This window comes from Myotis brandtii, unplaced genomic scaffold, assembly GCF_000412655.1.
Source record: "Myotis brandtii unplaced genomic scaffold, ASM41265v1 scaffold133, whole genome shotgun sequence".
NCBI lineage: Eukaryota > Metazoa > Chordata > Mammalia > Chiroptera > Vespertilionidae > Myotis > Myotis brandtii.
The window spans coordinates 1,654,366-1,682,304 of NW_005354718.1; the positions used below are offsets into that span (position 1 = coordinate 1,654,366).

A 27,939-nucleotide genomic window follows, 5' to 3' on the forward strand; every position below is an offset into this window, starting at 1 on the left:
ACTGGTGTGACTCAGTATCCTAACAAGGTTAATACATTCCATTTGGTTGATTGCCTCTTAAGTCTCTTAATCTATAGGTTCTCCCTCCCTTTTTTCTATTAAAAAACTGAGTTTGTCCTATTGAGTGTCTTATATTCCAGATTTTGCTGATTGTAATGGGATAACTTTTTTAATATGTTCCTCTACAATTGATTTCCTGTCAATTGGTTGTTAAAGGTGGAAGGCTTGTTTGACTTAAATTTGATGTTTTAGACAAGAATATTTCATAGGTAGTGTCCTGTGCTTCCATCAGATGGTACTTATTGTTCAGTTACCTCTTTTTTGTGATGTTAATAGACATTGATGATCTTTGCCTAGATCCATGATATTTTTAGAGTTTTTGCTAATTGATAATATTCTCATTCTGTCATTCCTTTTTTTATTTATTAACAGCACTTCTATTGAGGATTTTACCATAAAGCTATTTGTTTACTTGAATTGTGATTAATATAGGAAAGGCAGATTAAACGCTTGGGGGTGTTGTTTTTCTTTATTTACTAGTTTTCAGTATAAGTTAGTTTCCTAGTATCCTTCAAAGCTGACTAGTGAGGTATCTTTACCTAAATATCTAAATCTAAGAAGAATCTATTATCATGAACTTAAATATATTTAATGTGTATCTGCCCCTGACCTGGAATTAGCCATTTCTCCAAGGTGCGGCTCAGTTCTTTTTAGTAGGAAATGGCATTTAGAAATCACAATATGGATGCTATAGGTTCTCCTTACTATTGAATTAGTCATTGTTGCTATGTCATTTTTTGATGTGTATAGTTGTCTTTTTCTTTTTTTTTAATATTTTATTTATTTTTTACAGAGAGGAAGGGAGAGGGATAGAGAGAGAGAAACATCGATTAGCTGCCTCTTGCACACTCCCCACTGGGGATGTGCCCGAAACCAAGGTACATGCCCTTGACCGGAATCGAACCCGGGACCCTTGAATCCGCAGGCCGACGCTCCATCCACTGAGCCAAACCGGTCAGGGCTATAGTTGTCTTTTTCTTCTGACTTGTTAAAGTTTCTTAATTGTTAGGGATATCAGCCCTTTTCCATCTGCATTGCAAATTTTTAAGAAATATTTTTTTATTGATTTCAGAGAGGAAGGGAAAGGGAGAGAGAGAAACATCAATGATGAGAGAGAGTCATGGATCAGCTGCCTTCTGCACACCCCACACGGGGATGGAGCCCGCAACCCAGGCAAATGCCTTGACCGGAAATCAAATCGTGACCTCCTGGTTCATAGGTTATGCCTTGACCGGAAATCAAACCGTGACCTCCTGGTTCATAGGTCGATGCTCAACCACTGAGCTTGTTTTAATTTTCCTTATTTGGTATTTCCCTGTATAAAAGTTTTAAATTTTTTATATGGTGATATCTGCCTGTGTTTTTGCTTCTGGTTTCTAGATTTGTTTAAAATATCAGATGCCAAATTATTTTTTTAGGTCACCTGTATTTTCTTCTGGTCTCTTTATAGGTTCATTTTATTTAACCCATCTAGAATTTATTTTGGTGTTAATTAGTACAATGGAACAATCAAGTTGGTTTTTGTTACTGTTTTTATTTTTAAATCCAAGTCCACATTTTTCATACAGTTGGAAGGAACAGATCAGATATCATTCTTATATTTTTTTATTTTTTAAATATTCTTTCTTCTTCCTAGAAGCAATGTCTAAGAGCCTTCTTTCCTTCTTAGATTTCTTTTTTTTTTAATCCTCACCTGAGGAGTGAGGATATTTTTCCCATTGATTTTTATAGAGTGGAAGGGAGTGGGGAGAGGAGGAGGAGGAGGAGGAAGGGAAGGAGGAGAAGAAGGAAGAAGGAAGAAAGAAGAAGAGAGGGAGATGTGAGAGAGACACATCGATTGGTTGCCTCCTGTGTGTGTGCCTGACCCGGGGCAGGGATGGAACCTGCAACCCAGATACATGCCCTTGACCAGGAATTGAAGCCATGTCCCTCTGTTGTGCAGACTTTTGCTCTAATCACTGAGCAATGGAAGATTTTAAAAACCCTCTTAGCTTTTAAAAACTTGAGAATAGGTGCTTGAATTATTTCTCCAAAAAAAAAATCTGTCATCTTAATAATCATGTTGAAATGATCTTTTTAATATAGGAAGATTACCTGTCTCAAATATAATTGAAAGTGGATTTATATATGTCAATTTTGATTTATTATTAACTAGAGGCCCAGTGCATTCGTGCACTTGGGGGGGAGGTCTCTCAGCCCGGTCTGTGCCCTCTTGCAGTCTGGGACTCCTCACTTCTTACTGCCCAGCTTGCTGCTCCTTAGTGCTGCCGCAGAGGTGGGAGAGGCTCCTGCCACTGCTGTTGCGTTCGCCAGCTGTGAGCCCAGCTTCTGGCTGAGCAGTGCTCTCCCTGTGGGAGCACACTGACCACCAGGGGGCAGCTCCTGCATTGAGCATCTGCCCCCTCGTGGTCAGTGTGCATCATAGCGACTGGTCGTTCTGCTGTTCAGTCGATTTACATATTAGGCTTTTATTACATAGAATAGCTAATATTGAATATGTACAATGTGACAGGCACTGTGTTACTATTTACATTTATTGCTCATTGAATTCTAACAATCATATCTCATTTTATGAATAAGGAAACTGAGGTTTAGCTCAGGTTCCCATTCTTATTAAGGGGTAGGGCTCAGACTTTGGACTATTTCACATCAAGTATTCTTAATCATTATATTATGATGTCTTCTTTCACATGGTTGGTATTTTCTTTTTCCTCTAGTACAGTGGTTCTCAACCTGTGGGTCGCGACCCCTTTGGGGGTCGAATGACCCTTTCACAGGTGTCGCCTAAGACCATCGGAAAACACATATATAATTATATATTGTTTTTGTGATTAATCACTATGCTTTAATTATGTTCAATTTGTAACAATGAAATTGGGGGTCACCACAACATGAGGAACTGTATTAAAGGGTCGCGGCATTAGGAAGGTTGAGAACCACTGCTCTAGTACCTGTATGAGGAAATTAGATGTATTTTCTGGGCCTATCTGATTGGTATTCCAGTGTTTCTATTCTTTCTATTTTCTTTGTTTTTCACATTTGCTCTGTTATTAATGCTTACTTGGCTTATTCTTTCCCTTCTCTTTGTTTTATAATGAGTTTGGCTAATTAAAAACATTTCCCAGAAGTCAAGAACGGGTGCCTGGGATAGGATTTCTTTCTAACTGTCCATAAAATAGTTAGATATATAAAATTTTGTGTTTTGGATGATAGCATGTTAAAATTAGAAGAAATCTTAGCAAGAAGATACAGTCCCAACTCTCCATTTTTTAAAATTGGTATGTATAAGAATCTCCAGTCTTTTACAATATATTTTTATTGATTTCAGAGAGAGAGGGAGAGGGAGAGAGAGATAGAAACATCAGTGATGAGAGAGAATCATTGATTAGCTTCCTTCTGCACACCCCTTACTGGGGAATTGAGCCCACAACCTGGGCATGTGCCCTTGACTGCAATCGAACCCGGGACTCTTCAGTCCACAGGCCTATGCTCTATCCACTGAGCCAAACCAGCTATGGCCCAACTCTTCATTTTTAAGGTGAGAAGATTAAAGCCAGAGGGGTGATTTTACTTTCCCAAGGTAATGTAGATAGTGACAGAGCCACAATAATAATGTAGGTCCTGCCTGGCCAGCGTAACTCAGTGGTTGAGCGTCGACCTATGAACCAGGAGGTCACAGTTTGATTCCTGATCAGGGCACATGCCCGGGTTGCGGGCTCAATCCCTAGTGTGGGGCATGCAGGAGGCAGCTGATCAATGATTCTCTCCCATCATTGATGTTTTTATCCCTTTCTCCCTCTCCCTTCCTCTCTGATATCAGTAAAAATATATTTAAAAAAAATAATGTAGGTCCTCTGATTCCTAGTCTACTGGTTTTTCCACTGTTTCTGATTACCTTTCCCAAGTGCTGTTAAATCTATTCCATCCTTTCCTTTCCTTAACAATAATCTATTCACCGTACTTATTTTTCTAAAATGACTCTGGAATATTAAAAGGAATTTCAGATTCAAAACAAAACAAAAAAGACACCTGGCAGAAGTTCTGGTTTATCACTAAATAGCCTCTAGTTCAAGTCATTTAACTTATCAGAGCATCAGTTTTCTCCTTTCTTAGGATAGAAATAATAGTCCTTACATATCTCATAGTTTATTATTGTATGACGAGAATAAGATAGTATATGTTATTACAGAAGGTGTCAATTTAGATAATACTAACCAATACATAAGCAGCGTTTCAAAAAGATTCTTTGTTCAAATAGATCAGCAATTTGCAACTGGTTTGCCACAAGACTTTTTAAAACATGCAATATCTGACTGTTTAGTCAGGGGGACTGACCTCTTTTTCCTTAGATTGTCTAATAAAAAAATGACAACAGCCAACACAACAATAGCCATCAGTGTGAATTTCCTGTCTTGAACCATAAATATATAGGTCATATAATAGAGTTGCCTCTTATTGGTCATATCACATAATAAGGTTATATCTGATTGGTTAATTCTTGGTACTAGAAATCCTTATATACAAGTATAGGCCTTTGATTTTTTTAAAAGTCATTTTGAGGTAAAAAGAGTAACTAATTCCTATTATTTTTTTGCAAATTAATCAAAATTATACCTATTTTTTTGTTAGACTGGCATAAATTATATTTATTGGTGTGCCACTGAATTTTAGTGTTTAGTTTATGTGTGCCATGAGACAAAAAAGGCTGAAATCTATTGAAAAAGGATCAGGGTGTGGGGAGGTTGAAAAGTGTAACGGGAGTCAAATATATAGTGATGGAAGGAGACTAAACTTTGGATGATGAACACATTGTAATATAGAGCTGATGTATTACAATACTGTATACTTGAAGCTTACATAATCTCATTTACCAATATCACCCCAATAAATTTAATAAGAAAATAAGAACCACAGGATTCTAGACATAGAAACAAATACAGTAAAATAGATACAGAAAACATATAATAAAAGCTCTCTTAATATTGTTTTGAAGTATGCTTAAAAACTTTATAAATACACTAGAATTGGACTTATAGATCCACACTCAGAGTAAAGATCTCAGATTGATATAAGGAGATTTGCAAATTAAAGTCCAAGTTTTTAAAATGGTTAAGGTATATATGGATCAGTTATGATTTTTTTAAAGACTTTTTTTTAAAGCATAGCAGATGAAATTTTTAAAAAATATATTTTATTGATTTTTTACAGAGAGGAAGGGAGAGGGATAGAGAGTTAGAAACATTGATGAGAGAGAAACATCGATTAGCTGCCTCCTGAACACCCCCTACTGGGGATGTGCCTGCAACCAAGGTACATGCCCTTGACCAGAATCAAACCTGGGACCCTTCAGTCCTCAGGCCAATGCTCTATTCCAGGGGTGGGCAAACTTTTTGACTCGAGGGCCACAATGGGTTCTTAAACTGGACCGGAGGGCCGGAACAAAAGCATGGATGGAGTGTTTGTGTGAACTAATATAAATTCAAAGTAAACATCATTACATAAAAGGGTACGGTCTTTTTTTTTTTTAGTTTTATTCATTTCAAACGGGCCGGATCCGGCCCGCGGGCCGTAGTTTGCCCACGGCTGCTCTATCCACTGAGCCAAACTGATTAGGGCTAAAGACATATTTTGATTAGTTGACCAACTACTGATCCTGCTCACCTATAATAATAAGAGCATAATATGCTAATTAGACAGGACGTCCTTCCGGACAACCTTCTGGATGAAGCCGGGGCTGCGAGGGAAGCCCGGGTCCAGGCAGCTGGAAGAAGGAAGGCCTACTCTTGCATGAATTTCGTGCATCGGACCTCTAGTATTGAATAAAAAGCTTCTGTTGTAAATCATTTGAAGAAAAGTTGTTTCAAGTGCAGCTTTGTAGTCAAGTTTTGAAGTCAGACAGATTTGGGTTTGCATTTTGGCTCTGCCACTTGTCAGTTATGTGATCTTGGTAGTTACTTAACCTTTATGACCCTCAAAATCTACATCTGTAAAACAACATGGTAATTATGATCATAAAAAATATGTAAAGAACATAGCATAGTGCTTGGAACACAGCTTGCAAAATGAATGATCCTATATAATAAAAGCCTAATATGCAAATTGACCAAATGGTGGAACTACCGGTCGCTATGATGTACACTGACCACCAGGGGGCAGATGCTCGATGCAGGAGCTGACGCCGGTGGTCAGTGCACTACCACGGGGAGCGCCGCTCAGCCAGAAGCTGGGCTTATGGCTGGCGAGCGCAGTGGTGGTGGCAGGAGCCTCTCCCACCTCCACGGCAGCGCTAAGGAGCAGCAAGCCAAGCAGTAAGGAGCAGCAAGCAGGTGGGCGGTAAGGAGTGAGGGGTCCTGGACTACGAGAGGGCGCAGGCCGGGCTGAGGGACTCCCCTCCCCCACCCCCAACCCCCTGTGCACGAATATTAGCAGAATGAAAATGAACTGTCAAATTCATCAAGGCAGATATCAAATGCTACTTCTGCATGAAACTTAATCATCCCAATGAAAAGAGATTCCTTCTGGGCTCCATGCCACATTATTTGAACTGTTAATAACAAAAGTCAGTAAATTAATGTTTATAATCACTGTGTTAGCTCTGTAGTGAAAGCATCTTGACGTCAAGGATCATCTGTCAGACTCTAGTATGTAACATCAGGTGTATGAGTGCTTAATACCAGTAAATGTTTGTTGAATAAAATTTTTATGTTATTGAAATAATGATTCTGTCAGAGCTCATTAAAAATCGAACAGATTTTAATGTGGTAAAGTAATTTTGGCACTTCAAATATTACTAGTACCGGATGTAGCAAAGAGGTAGTTAACTCAGAGTATAATTTACAAAGTATTCTCCCTGATATTTCCAGTACCCACCAGGCACCATATATGGTTATTACGTTATTATTGACTATATTTCCTGTGTTGTTCTTTACATCCCTATGACTGTTTTGTAATTACCAATCTGTACTTCTCAATCCCATCACTTTTTTCACTGTTTCCCAACTCCCATCCCCTCTGGCAACCATCAGTCTGTTTTCTGTATCTATGAGTCTTGTTCTCTTTTGTTTGTTTATATTGTTATTTTCATTCCACATATAGGTGAAATCATATGATATTTGTCTCTTTTTGACTGACTTATTTCACTTAGCATAGTACCCTCTAGGTTCATCCATACTGTTCCAAATGGTGAAATTTCATTCTTTTTTTTAATAACTAAGTAATATTCTTACCACAGCTTTTTTATCCACTCATCTATTTTTTAAAATATATTTTTATTTATTGCAGAGAGGAAGGGAGAGGAAGAGAGAGATAGAAACATCAATGATGAGAGAGAATAATTGGTCAGCTGCTTTCTGCATGCCCCATACTGGGAATCAAGCCCACAAATTGAGCATGTGCCCTGATCAGGAATCGAACTGTGACCTCCTGGTTCATAGGTCAACGCTCAACCACTGAGCCATGCTGGCTGGGCTATCCACTCATCTATTGGTGGGCCCTAGGGTTGTTTCCATATCTTGGCTATTATAAATAACACTGCAGTGAGCATAGTGGTGCATATATTCTTTTAAATTAGTGTTTTGAGTTTCTTTGGCTATGCTATTATACCTAGAAGTGGAATGTTGGGTCATAAGGCAGTTCCATTTTTTATTTTTTGAGGAACCTTCGTACTGTTTTCCATAGTGGCTGCACCAATCTGCATTCCTACCAATAGTGCATGAGAGTTCCCTTTCCTCCACATCTTTGCCAAACTTGTTGTTTGTAGATTTATTGATGATAGCCATTCTGACAGGTGTGAGGTCATATCTCATTATGGTTTTAATTTGCCTTTCTCTGATGATTAATGATGTGAGCATCTTTTCATATGTCTGTTGCCATCTGTATGTCCTCTTTGAGGAAGTGTCTATTCAGGTCCTTTACCCATTTTGTAATTGGATTGCTTGCTTTTTGATGTTGAATTGTATGAGTTTTTAAACTAACATTTATATGCCTTATCTGATGTATCATTGGGAAATATGTTCTTTCATTCAGTGGGTTGTCTTTTCATTTTGTTGATGGTTTCCTTTCAGTGCCAAAACTTTTTAGTTTGATTTAGTCCCATTTGTGAAATGTCTGGTATTTTACTGCTTATGTTTTCTTCTAGTTTTGAGTCTTGCATTTAAGTCTTTTATCAATTTTTAGTTTATTCTTGGATACAGTGTAAGAAAGTGGTCTAGTTTCATTTTTTTTGCACATATCTGTCCAATTTTCCCAACATTATTTATTGAATAAACTGTCTTTACTCTATTTTATGCTCTTGCTCCCTTTGTCAAATGTTAATTGGTCATATAAGTGTGGGTTTATTTTTGGACTGTCTATTCTGGTCCATTGATCTATAGGTCGGTTTTTATGCCAGTACCATGCTGTTTTGACTGCTGTGGCCTTGTAGTATAGTTTGATATCAGGTGATGTGATTCCTCCAATTTTGTTCTTCCTCAAGATTACTGTGGCTATTCTGGGTCTTTTGTGGTTCCATATGCATTTTTGGAATATTTATTCTAGTTCTGTAAAATATGCCATTGGTATCTTGATAGAAATTGTGCTATTCTATAGATTGCTTTCGGTAGTATGTACATTTTAATGATGTTAATTCTTCTTATCCATGAACACAGTATATGCTTCTACTTATTTATATCTTCTTCAATTTCTTTCTTCAGTGTCTTAAAATTTTCCAGGTACAGGTATTTTACCTCCTTGGTTAAATTTATTTTAGGTATTTTTTTATGCGATTGTAAATGGGATTGTTATCTTAGTTTCCCTTTCTGATAGTTTATTATCCTATATAATAAAAGCCTAATATGGTAAGTGTCCAATGGTTCGACCAGTCGCTATGACACCACTGACCACCAGGGGGCAGACACTCCAACCGGTAGGTTAGCTTGCTGCTGGGGTCCAGCTGATTGGGACTGGGCGAGACGGGCTGGACACATCCTGGAGCTCTCTCACAGTCCCTCCCCGACCCCAATCGTGCACCGGTGGGGTCCCTCGGCGTGGCCTGCGCCCTCTTGCAATCCGGGACCCCTCAGGGGATGTTGGAGAGCCAGTTTCAGCCTGATCCCCGCAGGCCAGGCTGAATCCGTGCACCAGGCCTCTAGTTGGTGTATAAACATGCAATCGATTTCTGGATATTTACTTTGTATCCTGCTACTTTACTGAATTTATCAGTTCTAGTAGTTTTTTGGTGGGCTTTTTAGGGTTCTCTATATACAGTATCATATCATCTGCAAACAGTGACAGTTTTACTTCTTCCTTTCCAATTTAGATGCCTTTTATTTCTTCTTTTTGTCTGATTACTATAGCTAGGACTTCTAGTACTATGTTCAGTAAGAAAGTGGACATTCCTGTGTTGTTCTGATCTTAAGGGAAATGCTTTTAGTTTTTCCCTATTGAGTATGATGTTAGCTGTGGGTTTGTCATATATGGCCTTTATTATGTTTAAATAAAAACAGTATAAATTAATACCATAGTGTTCTAATTCAAAATGACAGATTTTCATTAATCTTTATTTTCTTTTCTAGGGTATATCAGACAGAATCTCATATGAAAATAGAGAGAAAGTCAGAAATTGCAGGTAACATATTAATGCAATTCCTGTGAGTCTGTTTTGTATAAAAATTTACTGTGGGTATCTAACCAAATAATTGATATAACTTATTCTTTATTTTATTGGTTAGAAAGTATAACTTGTGTGGGGGGGGGGCAGTATTTTTTTATTCTTGTTAATTTTTCTAATGCTTTATCAGAGTATCTTTGAAAAACTTTAATTTTTTTTAATTTTTAGAAACAGAAACAAGAGAAAATGTTCTGTTTATACAGTAAGTAAGAAAAATGTGATTCAAAGTATATTTTAAAGTTATTTATTCCTACTAATAAAGTACTTTTTAAATTAGTGTCCTTTTTTAAAAAAAATATGTTTTTATTGATTTCAGAGAGAGGAAGGGAGAGGGATAGAGAGAAACATTATTGATGATAGAGAATTCTTGATCGGTTGCCTTCTGCACGCCCCCTATTGGGGACTGAGCCCAAAAGTCAGGCATGTACCCTGACCAGGAATCAAACCGTTCATAGGTTGATGCTTAATCACTGAGCAACACCAGCCACACTAAGTTAATATCCTTTTAGTTTTTTATTTTTGTATCTCTTTTGTGGAATATTTAGGAATAATTTAAAAAACAAATTGTTGCCCTAGCTGGTTTGGCTCAGTGGATAGAGGGTTGGCCTGCGGACTGAAGGGTCCCGGGTTCAATTCTGGTCAAGGGCACATGTCCAGGTTGTGGGCTCGGTCCCAGTGGGGGGTGTGTATTGATGTTTCTCTCTCTCCTCCCTTCCTCTCTGAAATCAATAAAAATATATTAAAAAACAAACAAAACTTGTTCTAAAGAAAAGAGTATATACCAGACATTACTTTAAAAACAACAACAACCACAAACAAAACAAATTGTTTTTGCAAAATTTAATGTACTGTTATATTTGACTAGAGGCCCGGTGCACGAAATTCGTGCACTCGAGAGGGGGGGGGCTCCTCAGCCCGGCCTGCACCCTCTCACAATCTGGGAGTTCTCGGGGATGTCCCACTGCCATCAGTTGGACATCCTTAACACTGCTGCAGAGGCAGGAGAGGCTCCTGCCACCGCTGCTGTGCTCACCAGCTGTGAACCTGGCCTCTGGCTGAGCATTGCTCCCGCTGTGAGCGCTGCAAGAGCTCCTGCATTGAGTGCCTGCCCACTGGTGGTCAGTGTGTGTCATAGCGACCAGTCGTTCTGTCTTTTGGTCAATTTGCATATTACCCTTTTATTATGTAGGACTAGAGGCCTGATGCACGAAATTCATGCAAAAGTAGGCTTTTGGGGCCCCAGCTGCCTCGGCCCTCCTGGCCCTGGCTGCCTCACAGCCCCGGCTGCCTCACAGCCCCGGCTGCCTCATGGCCCTGTGGCCCCACAGCCCCTGCCCACTGGTTGTTCCAGAAGGTCGTTCTGCTGTCTGGTCTAATTAGCAGATTAGCTCTTTATTATATAGGATAAATATGTGCATTGTACAGCTTATTCTTTTAATAAAGTGATGAAATACTCTTTCATTTATAAATCCTTAAATACATCAGCTGGTATCCTATATAATAAAAGGCTAATACGCAAATCGACCAAACGGTGGAACGATAGGTCGCTATGACATGCACAGACCACCAGGGACTAGACCAGGGGTGGGCAAACTTTTTGACCCAAGGGCCACAATGGGTTCTTAAACTGGACCGGAGGGCCGGAACAAAAGCATGGATGGAGTGTTTGTGTGAACTAATATAAATTCAAAGTAAACATCATTACATAAAAGGGTACGGTCTTTTTTTTTTTTAGTTTTATTCATTTCAAACGGGCCGGATCCGGCCCGCGGGCCGTAGTTTGCCCACAGCTGGGCTAGACGCTTAACACAGAAGCTGCCCCATGGTGGTCAGTGTGCTCCCACATGGGGAGCATCGCTCCGCCAGAAGCCAGACTCACAGCTGGCAAGCGTAGCAGCAGTGGCGGGAGCCTCTCCTACCTCCACGGCAGCGCTAAGCCGTCAGTCGGACATCCCCCAAGGGCTCCTGGACTGCGAGAGGGCGCAGGTCGGGCTGAGGACCCCTTCCTCCTCCGACTGCATGAATTTCATGCACCAGGCTTCTAGTAAAACAATAAATACCAATCTTCAGATTTTTAAATTAAGTTTATTTTTATAATATTAATACATAGAAAAGTAAATACCAGTAGCTTTTGAATACATGAAAAGATGCTTATCTTCAGAAGAGAAATAAAGACTATTGAGATATAATTTTTCATCCAGTTAGTTAAGAACATAGGTAAAACATCACTCATTGCTAGTGGGTATAAATTGTAGAAGGCAATTGGCATTATTATTCAACTGTTGTAGTTCTTGGTAATTGTGATACAGATTTTTAAAATATTTTTTTATATTTTAGGAATAAGACTTCAGAAGATAATTACTGTGAAATTACTGGTGAGTATGATCAGAATGCTTTTCTTATCATATACCTTTCTCTTCATCCAGATTCCTTGATAAGTAATATCTAAAAGAACAGTAAAAAAAAGAGTGTGAAGAGAGCTCTGTGTGTTACACAAAATTTTTAGTTTAAAATTTCACAAATTTACTTTACTTCTTCCAAAACTGCTGTTCCTCTTGTTTCCTCTATTTTTGACTCTCACTCATTTATTTTTATTTATTTATTTAAAAAAATATTTTTATTGATTTCAGAGAGGAAGGGAAAGGGAGAGAGAAATGGAAACATCAATGATGAGAATCATTGATCCGCTGCCTCCTGAAAGTCCCCCACTGGGGATTGAGCCCGAAACCTGGGCCTGTGCCCTGACCAGGAATTGAATCATGACCTGGTCAACGCTCAACCACTGAGCCACACCAGCTGGGTCTTACTCATTTATTCACTCAAGTCAGGAATTGAGTCATTTTTTAATATTTGCTTCATTTTTTATATCTATTTGGCTATACTCTTTCTATCCTGTCTCTTAAATATCTTGCAGATCTCTTACTGTTTCTCCATTCCTTCTGCCACTGTTTGAATTCAAGTTCCTATTATTCTTTCTTGGGTTACTGTAAATAGTTTCTTATCCTTCGAATCTATTCTATGTATTTCTAAATCTGATCATATTACCTTCCAGCTAAAAATTGTTCAATGACACTTTTTTGCTTGCAGGATAAAACGCACACTCCTCAGCATAGACTTAGAAAGCCCTTTATGATTTGGCTTGTCGTCTTCTCCAACCTTATTTCCTTTCCTTTATAGGCATCTTTTCCTCTAGCCCAGGGATGGGGAACCTTTTTTTTTTTGCCAAGGGTTTGTATAAATGATACTATAAATGATATTATAAATAACATTTGTAACATAATTCACAGGCCATACAAATTTATCAACTTAAAAATTAGCCTGCAATATTTGGTCAAACATTTAATTAACTCACCCCTAATGCTTTGGCAGGGCCAGACAAAATGATTTTGGCCTGCGGGCCAGACATTCCCCATCCCTGCTAGTCCATGAAGAACTATTTGCAATTCCTCATGTGGACTTTTTTCCTGCTTATATCCATTGTAAATGCTATTTTCTCTACCTAAAGTGCTCTCCCGAGCACTTTGCCTAGCGTTCTTCTCATTTTTCACATAGCATAACTTTAGTGCTTTTCAAAGTAACCAGTCCACAAAATATTACAATCCATGACTGAGAGGAAGTTACTCTGGAATGTAAATCAACTGTGGCTGTAAGCTATTATTTTGTTTAGCTGACATTTTTTCTTAGCAAGGGAAATACTTTTGATTTAGCAGTTCACAGACTGGCACCATACACTAAGTAGTACTGGCTTAAATGGAGTTGTTGTTTTTTGGCAAAGCCAATAAGTTAATCACTCTTTCCTGTGTTTTGACAACACACCTTCTGTTTCTCAGTCTCTTGTAGAATTTATCACATTGTAGTTTTGGTATTTACTTGTGGCTCTTTTGTTAAACGAAATTTTTTGAGTCCAAAAATTTTGTCTTCTCTTTGTACTTTAGTAGACAGTTGTTTTGGGGATCATAATAGGTTCTGAAGCAGTATTTGTTGAATAAATGAGTGGAAACTTAATAAATAAATAAGGCTTCTAACAAAAAGCCTATAATTACTTGCCCATGTTTAATCAAGGTTGCTGTAAACTCTTTAAACTATTCTAAAGATTTGCCTTTATTTTTATTTATTTATTTTAATTTTTATTGGTTTTAGAGAGAGAAAAAGGGAGAGGGAGAGAGAGAAACATGGATTGTTTACCTCCCATATGTACCCTGATCAGGATTGAACCCACTACCTGGGTATGTGCCCTGACCTGGAATCAAACCCAAAACTCTTCAGTGCATGAGATGACAATCCAACTAACTGAATCACACTGGCCAGAGCCTATTTTTACTTATTGTTATTACTAGAGGCCTGATGCACGAAATTTGTGCAAGAGTAGGCCTTCCTTCCCCCGGCTGCCGGCACCAGCTTCCCTTTGGCACCCAGGACCCAGGCTTCCCTCACATCTCTGGCTTCTTCCAGAAGGTCATCTGGAATGAGGTCTGGTCTAATTAGCATATTATGCTTTTATTATTGTAGATTTTTAAAAAATATTTTTTTATTGATTTCAGAAAGGAAGGGAGAGGAAGAGAGAGATAGAAACATCAATGATGAGAATTGATTGGCTGCCTCCTACATTCCCCCTACTAGGGATTGAGCCTGCAACCTGGGCATGTGCCCTTGACTGGAATCGAACCCAGGACCTTTCAGTCCACAGGCCAATGCTCTATTCAAACCAGCTAGGGCTATTATAGATTTTTTAATCCTCACCTGAGGACATGTTCATTGAGTTTTAGAGGGGAAGAGAGACAGAGAGAGAGAGAGAGAGAGAGAGAGAGAGAAACATAAATCAGTCGCCTCTTATATGCAGGTGTACAGGATGATGCTCCAACCAACTGAACCACACCAGCCAGGGCTAAAGATTTACTTTTGAACTTAAGTATTTAAAAAATATTTCCTTTTTTATTATAGCATCTTCAATCCCATATTTCTAATGTCCAGTTTGTTACCTAAACCTTTATATTTTAACTAGAGGCCCGATGCACGAAATTCGTGCAAGAGTAGGCCTTCCTTCCCCCAGCTGCAGGCACCGGCTTCCCTCTGGCACCTGGGACCCGGGCTTCCCTCGCAGCCCCAGCTTCGTCTGGTAGGTTGTCTGGAAGGACGTCCAGTCTAATTAGCATATTACGCTTTTATTATTATAGGTTCTAAAATGTCTTGACTCTAGTTCCTTATTTCCATTCTCATTGTATCTTGCTCTAACATAAAATCTCATCAAGTTGTGTCTGAACTATTACAGTAGTTTTCTTTCTTTTTTTTTTTTAAAATATATTTTATTGATTTTTTACAGAGAGGAAGGGAGAGGGATAGAGAGTTAGAAACATCCATTAGAGAGAAACATCCATTAGCTGCCTCCTGCACACCCCCTACTGGGGATGTGCCCACAACCAAGGTACATGCCCTTGACCGGAATCGAACCTGGGACTCTTCAGTCCACAGGCTGGTGCTCTAGCCACTGAACCAAACTGGTCAGGGCTACAGTAGTTTTCTTATTGGTTCTTCTTTTTCTTGAATCTATTTCATTCTCCTTCTCTAGTATCCTATATAATAATACTATATAATAAAGAGGTAATATGCAAATTGACCCTCACTCTGTCACGCCATCACAAGATGGCTGCACCCACAGCGGAGACGGAGTTCCTGTAACGAGCAGTAACGAGCAGGAACCTGAGGCTGCATGGCGCCAGGCCGGGGCAGGTGACCTGAGGCTGCACCCCACACCCGACGGGGCTTGACGGGGGACCTAAGGCCACACCCCCCGCCTCAGGCTGGGGGACCTGAGCCTGCACCCCCCAACCCGGCAGGGCTTGACAGGGGTGGGGCTGGCCAGGTCTGGATCTTGCCCAGTGGGGGTAGGGCCGGCCGGGTCCGGGTCTCGCGCGATTTCGAGGTGCACGCAGCTGGGCGGGGACTTGACTCTGGGTCCCGCGGCATGCCCCATACTCTGACAGGAGGAAGATTTTCTTAATACATTTTACTAATTTTTTTTCATCTCTGACACTTCTATTATAGAGAAAAGGCAAATAGCAATATTAAAATATTTCCTCTAATTAATTTCCTTTTAATGTGCACGAATTTCGTTCACCGGGCCACTAGTTATTTTTATAAAATGCACATTTCATCATGGGAATGTCTAGAGCAGGGGTGAGCAAACTTTTTGACTCGAGGGCCACAATGGGTTCTTAAACTGGACCAGAGGGCCGGAACAAAAGCATGGATGGAGTGTTTGTGTGAGCTAATATAAATTCAAAATAAACATCATTACATAAAAGGGTACGGTCTTTTTTTTTTTTTTAGTTTTATTCATTTCAAACGGGCCGGATCCGGCCCGCGGGCCATAGTTTGCCCACGGCTGATCTAGAGTCCTTAACATAGAATAAAAGGTGATTCAAATCTTATCATGTAACCTCTACTATCCAGGAAATAAAAATGGAGAAGTAAAGGGGGGGAAAAGTGGTCCAAACTTTCCATGTTTAAAATTTGCGCCATATTCTAAAAACATTTTAGTCACACAGAGAATACAATAACTGTTTCTGTCTAACATGGGACAATTAAAAAGTCAATGAAATTTAATACCTAAGTCCTTATAAAAGGCTTAGTAACTAGTAAAACTTTAGTAAATATAGTAGCCCCCCTTATCAATAGGGAATATGTTCCATGAATTTTCCACTTAATATTTTTAGATCATGGTTGACCACGAATAAATGAGACTGAAAAAAGCAAAGCCGCTGATAAGGTACTACTGTACTTGTAACCAATGAAGAATCTAACAAAAGGAAAATCAGGCTCTTGGTGATATATATTTTTGTCATTGACTATTTTTTTTTTTCTTAATAGGAATGAACACGTTGCTTTGTGCTCCCATTCAGACCCAGATGCAACAGAGAGAGGTATGAGTTCATGCAAGTGCCTTCATATTTAATTTCCCTTGACAGTTGAAACTTTTTAAAAACTCAAAATTTAATGGTAATGGCATGACTTAGGGGTTATCTACCAAAATGGACCTATAGACTGGGAAAACTTCCTACCCTTTGAGTTAACTGAGGAAAGTTAAATCACTGCCAGTTTAAATAATAGGGAAATATATTAGTTATATCAGGACTTCTTACACTTAATGGGCATATGAATCATCACAGGATTTTGTTTAAAAATATAGATTTTTTATCCAGTAGATCTAGCGTGGGCCCTGAGATTCTATACTATCAATCTCCTGGGTCTTACTAGTGCACTGGTCTATAGACCATACTTTGAGTAGCAAGGAGTTTGACCATATCCTTACAAATAAAATCACTGCATTAAGATTCAAAGAGAATCCAACTTCCAAGGGTCCAGAAGTGTTCTATAAATTAGTCAGCTATGCACTTATCCCTTTCTGAGTCTTTTATTTAAAAAGAGAATGACCTATCAGTAATTATAATTTTCATTATATTTGCATTTGGAATTGTCAGTCCTTTTTATGTTTAGTCATTCTAATGGGTGTAGAATTAACCTTGAACTTTTAATTTGTCCAAAAATACTAAAAGTATTTCTGGGAGAGAAAGATAGAAACATCAATGATGAGAGAGAATCATTGATTGGCTGCTTCTTACATGCCCCCTACTGGGGATCGAGCCTGCAACCCAGGCATGTGCCCTGACTGGGAATCCAACCATTACCTCCTGGTTCATAGGTCAACGCTCAACCACTGAGCTACACCTGCCAGGCTAGAAAAAAATTTAATAACAAATTATGTATTACACAGCACACCATTGATTCAAACAAACCAATCATTGACAATTATTTTTACAGTACATGTTGTAAAATACGTTTTTAAAGTTTTTATTGTATTTGATTTTTTTAAATATTTTGCTTTCATTATAGATTTCAGTTACAGAATACAACCATGAAGAGACACATTCAAATGACCAGACAGTCATCTTTTCAGATGAAAACCAGATGGACCTGACAGCAAGTCACACCGTGATGATTACGAAAGGCCTTTTAGATTGTACAAAAAGTGAAAAGTCCACCAAGACAGATACCACATCGTTTGTGGCTAACTTAAAACTTCACACTGAGGATTCAAGAATGAAAAAAGAATTGAATTTTTCCATGGATCAAAACACTAATTCAGAAAAGAAAATAAATTTCAATGACTTCATAAAAAGATTGAAAACAGGGAAATCTAATACTTCTTCTACAGGACCCGATAAAGAAAATTCTGAGATACCTATTCATTCCATAGAATCAAATAAGGCTTCTTCCATACATCAAAAGCATGTATCCCTTAATGTAGATGAAAATAACAGTAATATGACTAGAATCTTTATAGAAGAAGATGATGGGATGAATTTCACCAAGTGTTATACATCCAGTATTCAAACTTTGGTTCCCACATCCACTGAAGCCAACTTAAGGGAATTTAAAAGTGATATTACAGTTTATGGTAATGACTTGATGGACTTGACAATAAACCGCACTATACAAATTTTACCCTCTGCAGATAATTTATCTGAAATAGAAAATCAAACTCAGACTGTCATGGTGGATGTTACAACAGGTTATAGAACTAAAGCTCCAGCAAAGACGACAGTCTTTGAGAGTAAACCAAATGCTGCTTTTCCAGACTCTCCCTTAAACCCTAAAGGTGACATACATATTACCAGAGGTCATATTATGGGGACAGAAACTCACAAAGTCACACAGACTTCTAACCAAGATGTTAGAACATTGGCCATGGTCCCGGAATCTGTATGTTTCAGTCCAGCAACTCAAGATTATAAAACATTTTTGTATTCTACTTGTAATGATGCCATGGAACTGACCAAGTGTCTCTCAAGTATGAAAGAGGAAGAAAATTTGCTAAAGGATGACCGTAATTATGCCAAAATGTGTCATAATCCAGATACCAGCTCTCTTCTCATGGAGAAAACGATTTACTCAGGAGAGGATAGCATGGACATTACCAAGAGTCAGACACTTGTAATAGATAATCAGATTTTTAAAGAAGATCAGACAAATGTCCAGATAACGGCCAAACCAATATCTGAAAAAGAAATGATGCTCCAAAATCACATAACTATGTCAAAGGATGAGGAAATGAATGTAAATTGTATCTCAGTTCCTCATGTATCTAAGGAAAGATTACAACAGGCCCAGGCAGATCCTTTGTCTACTTCATTGGCTGGTAAAAAGACTGTAATCTTCACAGGTGAAGATAAGGGTTTGACTAAAAGTCATACAACTAATTTAGGAAGTCAAGCTCCTTTTGCATCTTATAATCTAGCATTCAAGGATGCCAGTACATCTCACTCTGACAGCAAAAGCCTTTTAGATGAATGGGGAAAAAAGACCAAAACTCATAATGAACTCTCCCGACAACCAAAAATAATATCTACAAACATCCTAACTGATGCCTGGGGCAAAGAAATAGATCAAGTTTTGAAGATTTCACCCTATTTTGATAAAGTTTCTCCTCAGCCAGTTGATATTAACCAGGACAAAGCAACAAGCTATAATATAGTATACTCTGGTGGAGATCTTCATAAACAAGTAGCACTGGGAAAGAATAGAAATACAGTTTCATGTGAGCAAGCTTTGTTTCCAATCACTAAACTATCTTCAGAAGGCCAATCTGCCATGGAAAATCATAATACTGCTGTTAACAGTCATATAGTTAAATCTGTACCAGACCAGAATTCTAAACTGCCTGAGCCACTGAGGAAAAGTTTAGGTAATCCCAACCTTGACTGTTCTCATAACAAGATAATTACTTGTTCAGAAGTGGAGCAAAATATGGATCTAACCAAGAGTCACACTGTTGTCATTGGATTTGGTCCTTCTGAAGTACAAGAACTTAGTAAGACTAATTTAGAAAGAACTATACTTGCAGACAGACCTGACTTTGAACTATTCAAAAGGAAAAGCCTAGGAAAAATAAAAGTGACCTCTTCTGCTGAGGAGAGTGTTTCCTTTCCGGAGAATGGTGAAAGTGACCATTCAGCAGCAAAAGTCAGCCAGCTAACACTTCTTGGGGACCGATCTAATAGTGGTCCTATAGAGAAAGCTGTAGCATTTATAGCTGATGAGAACATAGACGTGTCTACATCAACCGTTTGGAAAAATGACAAAGATATACAAAAGCCTGGATTTCTGAATGAACATTTGTCAGGCAAAAGTCAAAGAAGGAAAAGCCTTAGACTCAAAGATGACAAGCCCATTGCATTTTCAAGTAATGATAAAAATGATATGGATATCATCCAGAGTTGTACAATGGAAATAAATAACAAAAATGCCCTAGAAGATATACAAGATTCTCTGTTGGTGCCTTTGGCAGGAACTTCTAAAACTGTTTTGTATACATCTGGGCAGGATGACATGGAGATCACTAGAATTCACACAACTGCCTTAGAATGTAAAACTATCTCACCAGTTAAAATAACCACTAGGCCAATGGACAATACTGTATTGTTTATAGATAATCACAGTGATCTGGAAGTCACCAAGTCCAATACTGCTTTCATTGATTGTCAAGCTACAGAAAAAATACTTCAAGAGTGCCCTAAATTTGGAATAGTAAAAAGAAAAACCTTGGGTGTTTCTTTTCCTAAGGATGGTAGCTCTGTTCAAGAAGTCACTAAACAACAAGCACAGGCTATAGAAAACAAAATTGTTCTTCAGACTGAGCAAGAGCACCATGTGATACCCTGTTCTAATACATTGTCTGGGGATCAAGCTCAGATAGAAATAATCAAATTCCATAGTACTGCTGGGGCAAAAGTTGTAGATAAGGCCTATACATTGGAAAAAGCCAAACTTGAAAGCTGCCACTTAAATAGCACAGGTAAAAGAAATGTGGATTTTACAAACAATCATGCACCTGCTATTTGTGGATCCAGCGACAATTATTCCTTTCTACCAAATGTTATTTCCTATGTTGATAATTTGGAGGGGAATGTCATGTCCTTATGTGATAAAGATGAGAAAGCCAGTAATTGCCCAGTGCAAAATGATCTTGCTTATGCAAATGATTTAGCCAGTGAATATTACTTGAAATCTGAAGCACTGCCTCTCTCTGCTCCTTGTTCTGTGTTAGAGAAGGAAAAAGTTACTCAAACGAATACCCAAGGACAGCTAAATGACTGTGTCATAACAGTGCTCAAAGATCAAGATCTGATTAAGGAGCCCCCAAATCTATTAGCTAATCAAACTTTAGTATATGGTCAGGATTTGGGAAACATGACTAAACTTGATTCAAAGCAAGTATCTTTTAAGTTTCCAGAGGATCAAGTGGAGAACTTTGTTCATAATACAGAACATAGTTTAAAGCAGACCTTTGTTGATGATGTTTGTGTTGATTCCCCACTTCATCTCTCAACTCAGCTATCTCCATTACCTCAACAAGGACAGAGTATTGTTAATAAAGGTGAAGCAATATTGTCTCAAGCTGCAAGTAAGAATTTAAATATTCTAAGAAATTCCTCTGTACCCACATGTGAAAATGAGTCCAAAGTGCTCAATAATGAGAAACGGTTGACTGTAGCCTGTGAAAAAGAACTGGAGAAAAATATCCAAACTGCTAAATGTAATATAGCCATAGATTTCCAGAGTAACTCAGACTTGACTAAGCATGTTATTCAAACTCATGCCAAGCCTAAAGAAACATCAGATCCTGTAATTGCATCTAATGCTGCAAGTTTTAGTAGTGGCAAACAAAATCTGAATAATTTGAATGGGAAAACTGAAGAATTTTTAGATATCCAAGCTTTTCATATACCACCTTTTCCAGAACAATTACTTGAGTTAGTAAATAAGGCAGACAGTGATATGAGTATAGTGCAAGCTACAGAAAGAAATAATATTAACACAATGTCCAACAGTGTTAAAGATGATAGAGATGAAGAAAATAAAATTTTTCATAATGGAGCTGAAACCAACTCAGTACCAGTTGTAAAAGATAAAATAAAGAGATGTTCTTTAGGAATATTTTTGCCCAGATTGCCAAACAAGAGAAATTGTAGTGTCACTGGTATAGATGACCTGGAACAGATTCCCTCAAATACAACTGATTTAAGTAACTTAGAAACTCAGCCGGTCTCCAGTAAGGATTCAGGCATTGGATTTATTGCAGCTAAACTGAACTTAAGTCCATCTCAATATATAAATGAGGAAAATCTTCCTATATATCCTGGTGAGATTAATTCCTCAGACTCTATTAGCATAGAAACTGAGGGAAAGTCTTTGATGGAGACATACCAGAAAGAGATTTCACCATCTGAAAATAAAATGAAAGAAACCTGCAATAGCCAGAAAAGAACCTGGGTACAAGAAGATGATGATGATACTCAGAATGAGAAAAAAATCAGAAAAAGTGAGATTAAGTTTAGTGATACCACACAAGATCAGCAGGTGAGCTCTGTCTTGAACTGAGGAATGTTCTTGATTTTTAAAAAATTATGAGTATTCTTGAATTTTAATTTTAGTCTTGGATAAGCAGGAACTTACTATTCTTAGTTATAGGGCTGAAGAAACATTTCTTTGTAGAATCTTAAGGAATTAATGAATGGACTTAAAAATGATTTTTAAAAAAATATATTTTATTGATTTTTTACAGAGAGGAAGGGAGAGGGATAGAGAGTTAGAAGCATTGATGGAAGAGAAACATCGATCAGCTGCCTCCTGCACACCTCCTACTAGGGATGTGCCCACAAACAAGGTACATGCCCTTGACCAGAATCGAACCTGGGACCCTTCAGTCCGCAGGCCAACGCTCTATCCACTGAGCCAAACCGGTTAGAGCCTTAAAAATGATTTGAAGTGACAAATGGTCACAAAAATTGAAATGGAAAGTATTACAAAAGTTAATGTTGAAATTGTGTAATTCTAAATATTCTGTCACCTTTGGTGATTTGTTGTGGTTTTGCATATGAAAATTTCTAGGCAGGTTATATGTAATTTTAATTAATTATTTTTATTGATTTCAGAGAGGAAGGGAGAGGGAGCTAGAAACATCAATGATAAGAGAAGCATTGATTGGCTGCCTCCTGGATGCCCCGTACTGGGTAGCAAGCTGGTAATCTGGGCATGTGCCCTTGACCAGAATGAAACCCAGGACCCTTCAGTCCACAGGCCAATGCTCTATCCACTGAGCCAAACCAGCTAGGGCTACATGTAATTTTAAAAGTCATCTTCAGTGTTATAAATACTTGGAGGGTAAAAAGTCTTTATTATGCATAAAGAAAAGCTTGACAGAATTTTCTTGGCAAATGAGGATATGTAGAAACTGGAAGTACATATCTTTAGTGGATGGGGAAATACCTAGGTCAAGTCCAGTATCTCAAAGTGAAGTAAGTGAGATTTTGTATTTATGAAAGAAAGTCGTAAATATTAAAGCTGAGGGACACTGATTTGGATAACCTGTCACTCAAACTGAGTTTTATAGCTGGAGAGATAAAGATTAAAAATATTGGAGGTTAGCCCTAACCGGTTTGGCTCCGTGGACAGAGCATCGGCCTGCGGACTCAAGGGTCCCGGGTTCGATTTGGGTCAAGGGCATGTACCTTGGTTGCAGGCACATCCCCAGTGGGGAGTGTGCAGGAGGCAGCTGATCGATGTTTCTCTCTCATCGATGTTTCTAATTCTCTATCCCTCTCCCTTCCTCTCTGTAAAAAATCAATAAAATATATTGAAAAATATATATATTAGAGGTTCATAGAAAACAAAGTTTAAACTCTTAAGAAACATGTAAGCTTAGAAGGTGATTTCAGTGGTTCTATGATAGGAGGTGTTGAGGAAATGGTTTGTCTATGAAGCTTTGAGAAAGTACTAACAGTAATATAAAATGTACTAGATGCCTGGTGCACGAATTTGTGCCTGGGTGGGATCCGGCGGGCCTGCTCCGATTGGGCCGGCTGGGGGGAGGGGCCACGGATGATTGGCTGGCCAGCCCCGCCCCCAATCTGGGTGTTGGGGGCTGACTGGGGGTAGAGCCAGCTGGGGATGGTGGGGGGCCAATCGGGGCCTTGATCAGGCTGGTTGGCTGCCGTAGTGCGTGTCATAGCCACCAGTCGTTCTGGTCATTCCGCCATTCCAGTTGCTGGGCTTTTATATATATAGATAACTGAATAGATTCTATGAAAATTAGTACTATTTTGTTCAATATTGAATATCTGCCATGTCCTAGGTACTGTTTAGGTTGCTAGGAATGCCTCAGTGGGAATTGATAGACAAGAATCTTCTCTCATGGAACTTACATTCTAGCATTTAGACAAAGAATATAATGTCCTCAAAAATATATGTAAGTAGGTAGATGAAAATGACATTTAAGGCTGTAAAATCAAATGATTAAAATGATAGAAACAGGACCACATGACTTACACTGGATTTGACTTCAGCCAAATGAGTCTTGGTCATCAAGTGTAGAAAGCACTGAAGCCTGGAAATGTTTCTTTTCTATACACTAGCCAGGACTACCTTGTACAGCCAATATTCTGTTCTGGTTTTCTGTAGTGTGGTAGACCTGACTCTGTTGGCTAGTAGTTGAATAATTGGGTAGGTCAACATTTGATAGCTCATAGGATCTGGCTATAACTTAAATACAACTGAGAAATAATTTGCTTATACAGTGTATTGCAAAAAGTTAGTTCTGTGTATTTTAAAATAAAATTACTTTTAACTCTAAAGGCTTTAGTTGTATATTAATTATTTGAATTCTTTGCTAAGGGATCTCATAAGAGTTATATTATACATAAATTTTATGTTAGAAGTATTTCTGTTAGTGTTCAACAAACAGTCATTATAAGTATACAGTGTTATACCTTTATCCTGATGTTGTTTCTTAATTGATAATTTCAGACTTTTTATCATGCTGAAGGAGATACAGATAAAAATGCTAACAGTGTATTGATAAAAAGCCTGGGCAGGACCCCATCTAGTTGTAGCAGTTCTCTGGATTCAATCAAGGCTGATGGGACCTCTCTGGACTTCAGCAGTAAGATGATGTTCATGAAAGTTAATTTTAATAGAAGTTATTTATTGACTTGACTAATAAAACTTTATTTCAATTCAGAGATGTTTAAAATTTGTGTAAGCTTTTGGGGGGATATAAGTAGTTTATAAGTAAAATAATACTTTATATTTAATTCTTAGTTATTTTAATAAATGGAGAAGTGAAATACAACATGGGGTAGAGTGATTTCCTTAAGAGGCTTATAAACTCAATAGAGAAACATTGAATGAGCTTTAAAACTGTAATATACTTTGCCCTACACATGACTGTCTTCCCAACAAGATCCTAATGGATAGCTTCAAAAGCATGAACCACACATACACCTAAGTGATAACTAAAAAATTAAGTTTACAGTTTAATTTTGACTTGTTCATCACCTGAATGCCTTACTTTCCAGCATACCGCAATAGTCAAATGGAACCACAGTTTCTCACAGACACTGTTTGTGAAGAGAGCTTGAAGGAGGTATGTTAAGTATTTTTTATTTCTAATGCAACTAATTTCCCAGTTTTGTTTTTTCTTTTTTAATTTTTAAAAAATTATGAAATGTTTTGTTCATTTATTTATTTTTAATCCTCACCTGAGGATATTTTTCCCATTGATTTTTAGAGACAGTGGAAGGGAGGGGGGAGGGAAAGAGAGAGAGAAACATCGACTGAGAGAGACACATTCAATTGGTTGCCTCTCAAACCTGCAACCAAGTTATGTGCCCTTGATGGAATCGAACCTGAGACCCTTTAGTCCGAGGGTCGACACTCTAACCACTGAACATACCAGCCAGGTTATTAAATGTTTTAAATATATAGAAGAGGAGTTTTCTTTTCTCTGTTGACCCAACATGGCAGTTAATTATATGAATATGAAGTAGAAATAATGATTAGAAAAACTCAGTTTTGTTATTTTTCCCCAATTCTACTGTTACTGAATAACCTTAAGAAATAAATTTTAGATAAAATCTGTTCATGTACAGCTTACAAATAGCTGGATAGTATTTCCACAAATATATGCAAAATACTTTAAGCTGTTTAGAAACAAATGAGGTGGTTAAAATCAAAATGAGCTCACCTTAAATCAGCGGTTCTCAACCTGTGGGTTGTGACCCCTTTGGGGGTCGAACGACCCTTTCACAGGGGTCGCCTAAGACCATCAGAAAACACATATAATTACATATTGTTTTTGTGATTAATTACTATGCTTTAATTATGTTCAGTTTGTAACAATGAAAATACATCCTGCATATCAGATATTTACATGACGATTCATAACAGTAGCAAAATTACAGTTATGAAGTAGCAACGAAAATAATGTTATGGTTGGGGGTCACCACAACATGAGGAACTGTATTAAAGGGCCGCGGCATTAGGAAGGTTGAGAACCACTGCCTTAAATGGTTATGCAAACTTTTTTTTTCTTCCCTCAGAAACTCAAAGATGGGAGAATAACAATAAAGGAATTCTTTATTCTTCTTCAAGTCCACATTTTGATACAGAAACCCCGACAGAGCACTCTCCCAACCAAAGTAAGTGCAATTTCTTGGCATTTAGTTGCCTCAATTAGAATATATTGTACTTATTTACTAAACTGCATCAAAGTAAGAATTTATTCAGAAACAAAAAGAAAATCTAAGGAAGCAAAATTTCCTATAGAAGTTTTCCTGTAATAGATACATTTGTGGTTAGCATAAAAACTGGTATTTTTTATGTCATGGATTTTCATAAGGTGAAATTTTATTTTCTCATTCCTTGCCATCTATTTTGTTTTTGATACTTTTTCCTGAACATATGCTCTTTCCCACCATTAAACAAATCTAAAAATAGCAGTTTTTAATAAACATTTTTCAAAATAAATATGTAAGATCATAGAATATTTGAACAATACAATCAACAAACTAAAAAAGATTAATAGAAAAACTTGTAACTCTTTCATAAGAATTTTTTCCTTTTAGTCTGTTGAACATTTATAAAAATTAGTTATGCCCTTGCAACAAAGACAACATTAACAAACGGAAAAAAATGGAGATTTTATGGACCATGTCATCTGATCTTAATCCAATAAAATTAGTACTAATAAAAGGACTAAACATTCTTTAGGTTCTTAAAAATTAAGAAACACTTTTAAATAATTCTTTTTTAAAAACTAGATATTTAAATTAATTTTATAGAGGAAGGTAGAGAGAGAGAGAGAGAGAAACATTAGTGAAGAGAGAGAATCATTGATCAGCTGCCTCCTGCACGCCCCACACTGGGGCTTGAGCCTGCAACTTGGGCATGTGCCCTGACCGGGAATCGAACCGTGACCTTCTGGTTCATGGGTTGCTGCTCAACCACTGAACCATGCTGGCCGGGCTAGATAATTCTTATATCAAAGAGGCAATCAAAACTATTTAGAAAGCAAAGGGAATACATTTAATACCAAATCTGTGGAACATACAGCAAAAATTAAGCTTAACAGGAAATTAAAAGTCTCATATCTCCTATATAATAAAACCCTAATATGCAAATCGACCAAATGGCGGAACGATTGGTCGCTATGATGTGCACTGACCACCAGGGGGCAGATGCTCAACGCAGGAGCTTCCCCCTCGTGGTTAGTGCACTCCCACAGGGGGAGTGCCGCTCAGCCAGAAGCCGGACTCATGGCTGGTGAGCGCAGCAGTGGTGGTGGGAGCCTCTCCTGCCTCCACTGCAGGCGGGCGGTAAGGAGCAAGGGGTCCCGAACTGCGAGGGGGGATGTCCAACTGCTGGCTTAGGCCCGATCCCCAGATATTGGGCCTAAGCTGGCAGTCGGACATCCCCTGAAGGGTCCCGGACTGCAAGAGGGCACAGGCCGGGCTGAGGTACCCTACCCCCCACCAGTGCATGAATTTAGTGCACTGGGCCTCTAGGCTATCTATATACAAGCCTAAGCGACCTTTACAACCTAATGACCGGTTGCTATATATATATATATATATACTAGTGGCCCGGTGCACGAAATTCGTGCATGGGAGGAGGGTGTCCCTCAGCCCAGCCTGCACCCTCTCCAATCTCGGACCCTTTGGGGGATGTCGACTGCTGGTTTAGGCCTGATCCCAGGATGTCCAACTGCCGGGATCAGGCCTAACCCGGCAGTTGGACATCCCTTTCACAATCCTGGACCGCTGTCTCCTAACCACTCACCTGCGTGCCTGCCTGATTGCCCCTAACTGCTTCAGCCTGCCAGCCTGATCGCCCCCTAA

General features: G+C 38.4%; 1 protein-coding gene and 1 long non-coding RNA gene across 2 annotated transcripts in view; one reads left to right on the forward strand and one right to left on the reverse strand.

The window, feature by feature from the left end:
- The window catches only part of CASC5 (cancer susceptibility candidate 5), a 72,357-nt gene that overhangs the window by 25,175 nt on the left and 19,243 nt on the right, over positions 1-27,939 (forward strand). The window contains 8 exon segments of the mRNA XM_014534789.1: positions 9,612-9,664; positions 9,875-9,908; positions 12,044-12,081; positions 16,574-16,626; positions 17,597-22,123; positions 24,569-24,704; positions 25,120-25,187; positions 26,143-26,241. Of these exon segments, the coding sequence (XP_014390275.1) occupies positions 9,612-9,664; positions 9,875-9,908; positions 12,044-12,081; positions 16,574-16,626; positions 17,597-22,123; positions 24,569-24,704; positions 25,120-25,187; positions 26,143-26,241 (5,008 nt within the window).
- The window catches only part of LOC106725058, a 21,968-nt gene continuing 11,203 nt past the window's right edge, over positions 17,175-27,939 (reverse strand). The window contains exons 2-3 of the long non-coding RNA XR_001360929.1: positions 24,239-24,246; positions 17,175-17,186 (exon numbers count right to left, since the gene is read on the reverse strand). This is a non-coding gene — a long non-coding RNA (uncharacterized LOC106725058). The remainder of the gene's footprint in view (positions 17,187-24,238; positions 24,247-27,939) is intronic.